The sequence below is a fragment of the Myotis davidii genome, unplaced genomic scaffold, assembly GCF_000327345.1.
Source record: "Myotis davidii unplaced genomic scaffold, ASM32734v1 scaffold695, whole genome shotgun sequence".
Lineage (NCBI taxonomy): Eukaryota > Metazoa > Chordata > Mammalia > Chiroptera > Vespertilionidae > Myotis > Myotis davidii.
The window spans coordinates 324,550-332,022 of NW_006286476.1; the positions used below are offsets into that span (position 1 = coordinate 324,550).

Consider the following 7,473-nt stretch of genomic DNA (forward strand, 5'->3'; position numbering starts at 1 on the left):
AAGTAAATTACCTACTTTAAAACTTCGGTGTCCACTCCACACTGACCTCAGGATCAAATCCTGACCCAACACCAAGGACACAGGATCATTTGTGCTTTCCTTATCTCTCCAGTTTCACCTGGACCTCCTGCCCCGCTCTGCACTGCAGCCCCATGGACTGCAATTTCACCTGAATCACCTTTCCTTCACACATACGGGGACCAGATCCCTCATCCTGGAAAGCCCTTTGCTGGTAGTGCTGATGGAGGAAATGTAAACATGATCTAGCAACTCCCTTTGCCCACTTAGTCCTGGATCCAGGTCTGAGAGGGCCCTGCTGGATGCAGTGTTAACCCCCCTGATCTGCTAAATGTGGGGATCTTAGGCGATCCTGGGTAGTGGGGAGGGCCAGGAATTGTCAGAGAACTCAGCAAAGTGGCTGTTTACTGAATAAGTATTATTTATTAACAATTTGCATGCCCCTATGGATTTAGGTGAGCTAAGTATCCCCCCATCAGGCCAGGCCTTAGGAATCTCACTGCCTCCTTCCTTGGGGACATCCTTTCTCCAGGTCTTGCTTAGAGCAGGGGCTCTTAATCTTGTGGGTGCCATGGATCTCCTTGTCACTCTGGTGAAGCATCTGGACCCCTTTAAGAATGATGCTTTTATACGTTTAAAATAAAATACCTAGGACTACAAAGGAAGCCATTTATGTTAAAATGTAGTGATAGAGCATTTAACAATTAATTGTGATAAAACAACATATTAAGAAAGATCTAGAGGTAGGTCTAGTAGCCACCATAATTTCCAAATCTGTGTAAATTATGCTTAATATATCTGCAACAAATGTTTGATGATATAAAAACAGCCATGGATTCTGTTGATGGCAAATGACTACGGTGGTTTATTGCCTACAGTTATAATAAAAAGAAATGCTAAATTTGAGGAATAGGGTAGTAAAAATCAAGATGATGCTATTCCACCTCAGATTCACAAATCCCTCGAGTCCCATCCACAGACTCCTTGGGGCTCTGTGGATCCCGTTTGTCTCAGTTAAGGCTGTTATAACAAATACCCTAGTCTGGGTAGCTTAAACAACACACACTTCCAAAGATTTGGAGGCTTGAAGATCAAATCAGAGTGCTCATATGGTCCAGTAACTGATAAGGGCTGCCTTCCTGGTTATATCCTCACATGGTCTCTTCTTGGTGTTTGTGCAGAGACACCAATTCCCTCAAGACCTCATCTAGACCTAATGGCCTCCTATGATACTGTGACTTGTAATTAAAAATATAGGATGGCCCTAACCAGTTTGGCTCAGTGGATAGAGCGTCGGCCTGCGGACTGATAGGTCCCAGGTTTGATTCCGGTCAAGGGCATGTACCTTGGTTGCAGGCACATCCCCAATAGGAAGTGTGCAGGAGGCAGCTGATCAATGTTTCTCTCTCATCATTTGTTTCTATGTCTCTCTTTCTCCCTTCCTCTGTGAAAAGTCAATAAAATATATTTAATAAAAATATATAGGATGAGTGGAGGTGGAAGAGGGCATAGAGCAGATAAATGGTGATGGAAAAAATAAAATAATTTTTTAAAAGAAGAAGAAGTGTGTGTGTGTGTGTGTGTGTGTGTGTGTGTGTGTGTGTGTAGTATAATCACTCCAATCCTCTTTCTGGCATTGGGCTCCAAAAAGCCTTGGAATTTCCTGAGTTGAAAGCTGCAAAGTATCTTTTGTGATGTTAATGAGTTGACTTTTGGACTCCACTTAAAGTGTGTGTGTGTGGGGGTGGTGGTGGTGGTGGTGGTGGTATTTGCTAGGAGAGCAGTGGTTCTCAACCTTCCTAATGCTGAGACCTTTTACTACAGTTCCTCATATTGTAGTGACCTCCAATTTCATTGTTATAAATTGAACATAATTAAAGCATAGGGATTAATCACAAAACAATATGTAATTATATATGTGTTTCCCGATGGTCTTAGGCGACCCCTGTGAAAGGGTTGTTCGACCCCCAAAGGGGTCGAGACCCACAGGTTGAGAACCACTGGATTAGAGAGTTTGAAATTTCAACAGGGGCTGGAAGTTGAATCAGACTCCTAAGGCCAATGATTTAATCAACCTTGTCAATGTCACGAAGCACCCATAAAACCCCCATGGACAGGGTTTGGAGAGCTCCAGATTGACGAACACAGAGATTGGGGAGAGAGGTGCTGGAGAAAGTATGGCAGGTCCACGCCCCTCCCCACATACCTTGCCCTGAGCATCTGTTCCCTCTGGCTGTTCCCGAGTTATATCCTTTTATAATGAACCAGGAATCTAGTAAGTCAAATGTTTCACTGAGTTTTGTGAGCTGCTCTAGCAAATTAATCAAATTCACTGAAGGTGCCCTGGGAGCCTCTAATTTATACCAGTCTGTCAGAGTACAGGTAACAACCTGGGCTTTCAACTGGCACCTCTGCAGTGGGAGTGGTGGGAGCAGTCCTAGAGGACGGACCTTTAACCTGTGGAATCGATCCTATTTCTGGGTAGACTGTGTCAGTATTGAGTTGCATTGTAGGACACGCAGCAGGTTGAGAATTGCGTGTTGGCTTGGGGAACCGCTTCCACATTGGAATTTGGACCAGAGCCTATTTATCTCCCCAAAGCCCACCTCCATGTACCGTCACAATGGGGATTCAGGCTTTCACTTTTGATTTGGGGGTGGGGGACACAAACATTTGGTCCCTAGTACAGGCAAGGAACCCTGGCTCAGAGGATTCTCTACTACAAAGCCTTTAATCAGCCCTTCTCAGCCCCTCTACATGGGGAGACTGTGATGCCTTTTCTATGTATTCAGAGTCCCAGATATTTACCCACTGCTGGCACTTACTCTTCATTTGTTTATCTATTAAATTGCACCACAGGTGGGCAACTGTTATCTTAAAGGACCAGAAAGTACAGTGTAAATGGTCTCCATCAGAACCATTCAATTCAGCCAGAGACAATGTGTAAATGAATGGACATGTTTGTGTTCCAGTAAAACTTTTATGGACACTAAAATTTGTTTCATATAATTCTCATGTCACAAAATATTTTTCGTTTTAAAATTTTCAACCACTTGAAATTACCAAACCCATTTTTAGTGGGCTGTTCAAAACCAATCATGGGCCAGATTTGGCATGGACAATACTTTGTTGGTCTCTATGCTAGATCACAAGTAGTTCGGGGGTAGGAACTATACATTTGTTTTCTCTCCCTTTATATAGCACCAGTATTGGATAGGTTGCTTGTAAAATAAATAATGGCTAAATTAATATTCAAGTCTGTAAGTGCTTTATATCCATATATGTGTTCTTAATATTCTTCCAAAATTTGAATTGGACAGCAGATGAATTTTCCAGTGGGAGAATTTAGGCCCGTCCCAGATTTGTGATCTCTCTAGCACAATTTTGTGGTGCCTTCCCCTATAATCCTGCTGTCCCCTAAATGAAGGCCTGTGTTGAGGGTGTTCTTCACATACTCATGCTACTTTGAGATTTCAGAGTAGTGGGAATTTGCATATTTTCTACTGAGTTCAATGTGGCCTTGATCTGAAAACAGTGGTACATGTTTCAGCAGAGAATTTTAGATACGTTCCAGAACAAAAAAGAGCATTCCTTCCTAACACTTTCTCTGCTTTATGCCCTTCACACTTACATGTCCACCAACAATAAACATTGTGAAAATTACAGATATTTTATATAGTGCTTATTCCCTATAGAGGGTACTACACCACTTAAGATCAAAGGTAAATGGAGAGATTTTTTTAAAAAATTGTCTTTAAGTTATAGAACCAACAGACTTCCACTCCAGCGGCTGTTTAAGAAGCAAGATGTTAATCACAACTTTAATACAGCCACACTTTTGATAACAAGACAAGGTGGACTATTAGTCATGCTCTACCACCTGTAAAATGCTGACTTGACTAATACATATATTGGCTGAATATAAAAAAGGTTTTGGCATCTTGCTCAAGGTCATGGACAAATCTGAAATCTCATCAAGCTATGTTCATTGTTATGCAAATATACCCAACACTGTTTCACTTAGAGACATTTCAGTAACCATGTAAATGGAGATCAGAAGATAAAATAAAATATTGAATTCTGTGAACTTACAAGATTGTTTTTCAACACATGATTATGATATCCTATCAATTCAGTTTAGACTTTTAAAATATCTGTGTATATATACATATATATACACACATATATACACATATATATACATATATATTTTTTTATTGATTTCAGAGATGAAGAGAGAGAGAGAGAGAGAGAGAATCATTGATTGGCTGCCTCCTGCACATCCCCCCACTGGGGATGGAGCCCGCAACCCAGGCATGTGCCCTTGACCGGAATCAAACCCAGGACCCCTCAGTTCGCAGGCCAATGCTCTATCCACTGAGCCAATCCAGCTAGGGCTGTTTTGTTTTTTTTCTACTTAACCCTGCACCTTTTTTTCTCTAATGAAGAGCTGGCCAAGAGGGAAGGGATGTTCTAGTTTTAGCTTCAAATAATTTGCAAGGAAAAATTAGGTAAAGTTCAAAGATAGGGGAGTACAGTATTTCCTTCATTTCCCTCACAGTGGTCAGTGTGTTAGCTACGTCCAGCCCCTCCCCACAAGGCATGCCCATGGCCTAATTACTCTAACATTTTCTCCCATCCCTCACCCCCAAAATCTTGGTTCATTGCATCGTCAGGGCTTAGTCTGAGAAGATGAAGATGAAAAATTACATTTCCTTATTTTTCTACATTCAGCTCATTACACTATATCCTGGCTCCCGTTAGTGGCCTTGCTCTCTAACCCCTGGTATGATACATGGATTGACTTTCTTTAGTTCATGTGGTAACTTAAAACATTTTGTTATGAAAATTTTCAAACATACATAAAAATAGAGAGAATAAATAAGCCTCTTGCATACCCATTAGACAGATTCAGTTACCAAGAATTTTAATGTACCTTCTTTTAAAATCGAAGTTTATGTTGATACATTGCTCTGTTACACTGTACCATCTAAAATTTGAGTCTTCATCAGGCGCCTAATAGATCAAATGGTGAAACTCTGTGGTGTTCAGTTTCAATATTTAATTATTAATTGTCAAGGACTATGGTATATAAGAGTAAAAATTAAAATTCAACAAACAGATCTAATATAATTTTATGTGGTAACTTTAGGCACAGGTTATCATTTGTAAAATGAGAGTTGTGCAGAAATCACTGTATAAAATTATTTGTATTATATTAACTTTACCCCTTAGCATAAAAATTGATTTTTTCATCTACTTTTTACAATTAAAATATGGTCCTATGAGTCATGAAAATCATTCTGGGGAATTACCAGGGAGTGTTATTACTTGTAAACCTCTCCATGCGATTTCCTTCATATATAGTTGTGAAATCACTAAATATTTTCAATGTGTACTTAGGCATTCTCATTCCTGCAGGACATAGAGCAGTAGGAAACTTCCTCTTAGACATTAATATGAGTATGAAAAATTATGAAGTGCATTTTGCTCATAAGAAACTTCTTAAAATAGGAGTGTGCTATTAGCTTCGAATGAAGGTGAGTCATCTTCGTACCTCTCATGAATAACTCCTCTCTTTTGCAGAATCCAATTCCCAGTTAAAATTCTATAGTTAATTTTTCCCTTTGTTTTCTGTTTCTCCAGCTCTTGTAAATGTGAAGCTCTGGGCTATTGATCGACAATGTTTTCAAACAATAATGATGAGGACAGGACTCATCAAGCATACCGAGTATATGGAATTTCTGAAAAGGTAGGATGCTTTCTTTTCTCTTTCTGAGACCATTTAATGCCTTCACAACCCTCTTGTCTGGAATGAAGCGCAGAGAACCCTTTTTGCCTATATCTTGGTCTTCATGGGCTACACATCTGTGGAAGTGCAAGACTTTGCACTGGCTTCTTGGTATTTCTGGTGCTTATTTTCAATAATACGGGGTTAAGTCATGGCTTGAGAGTTTCATTCAACATTCTCTCATGGAGGAGTGCAGCAAAGGAGAGGAGAGGAACAAATGAGCATGTGCTTGAGCAAAAAGGAGTCGGGTCCGTCTTTAATATGTTTCAGTTAATATACTCTCCGTGCCACTTCTAAGGCGACCCACACTGTAAGACTGAGTCAGCTCTTGTGTGAATTTCCACATGAAAGGTCGGGTGACTAAGATGGAAAAGTTCCAAAAAGAAGCTTATTATTCTTTAATCTGGAGTTCAATTTCCCAAATTAAATTCATTTTATGTTGCAGTTCTGAAATATAATACTTTCCTTGACGTTATACATTACCATAATAACTCAATATAGTATGGGAACTGGAATTAAAAAACAGCTTTTCATTTCTTAGTAATACACTGAGATTCGCTGAAATGCATTTCTTTGTCTCTCGGGTTATTTTAAGGAAAATACTATTTTGTTATTAAAACGAATATTGACAACTCTGACTTTAAAAATAAAGTATCATTTTTCTTTTGAAAACAGAACCATCATTATGTGAGCTAAAAGGAGGTGAATCACCAATTAAGATTTCATTTGGGAGCTAGAATATTAAAGTAGATCTTTTATATTGGGTGAAGTAATAATTTAAATGGAGTTTAAAAAATCAAGTTTACGTTTTATTTCAGTGATACACCTGAAACAATATCTATTCAATTTTTTTAAGATGCAATTTTAATATTCCTCATTTTGGGATTTCTTGTGGTTAACTTATTTTATTTCTGATGTTTATATATTTTTTTATTTTTACATAAAATTTATTCTTTATATTTCCTCTAAAGAGGCAATAAAATTCTAATTTGATGTAGAGTAATAATATATTGAAATATTGCTCTATCAATAGATTGTTGGGATTTTTCCCTCAGTGAGATTGGATGAAACATTTAGAAGGGGAAATGTAAATTTCTGTTTGGAGTTTAGTATAGTGTGCAAGGAATTAAATTATTCGGGTGCTGTGTGTGTGTGAGTGAATGGAAAGAAAGTGAGAGATATTATTACTCATTTTTAAGTCTTAAAGTGCAAGTATTGATTTCTTCTGATGCAGTCCTAATAGAGGAAGATCCCCATTGGTAATCAGTGAACTAGGACAGAGCCCATTGTTTGTCTCAGGTCCCTAAGCATTGAGAGCTTATGAGGTTAGTTTCAGCTTCCACAAGTTTGTTTTCACAAGGAAATTCAGAGTATCAGAATCACCTTGTCTAACTCCAATAAAAACACTTTTAGAGGCACTATTTTAGGAAATAGAGTTTGGAGATGTATCTCTTTTTTTAAATATATTTTTTATTGATTAAGATATTACATATGTGTCCTTGTCCCCACGTTACCGTCTACCCCCTCCCCTCCGCTCTTGCCCTCCCCCCCCGTTGTCCGTGTCCATTGGTTAGGCCTATATGCCTGCATGTAAGTCCTTTGGTTGATCTTCCCCCCTTACCCCCACCCTACCCTACCCTCCCTCCAAAGCCCACCCTCCTCAT

General features: G+C 39.0%; 1 protein-coding gene across 1 annotated transcript in view; it reads left to right on the top strand.

Moving 5' to 3' along the window:
* LOC107182156 (cGMP-dependent protein kinase 1-like) overlaps positions 1-7,473 on the top strand; it is a 466,054-nt gene that overhangs the window by 281,522 nt on the left and 177,059 nt on the right. Inside the window, exon 3 of the mRNA XM_015560154.1 lies at positions 5,665-5,770. Coding sequence (XP_015415640.1) covers positions 5,665-5,770 — 106 coding nt within the window. The remainder of the gene's footprint in view (positions 1-5,664; positions 5,771-7,473) is intronic.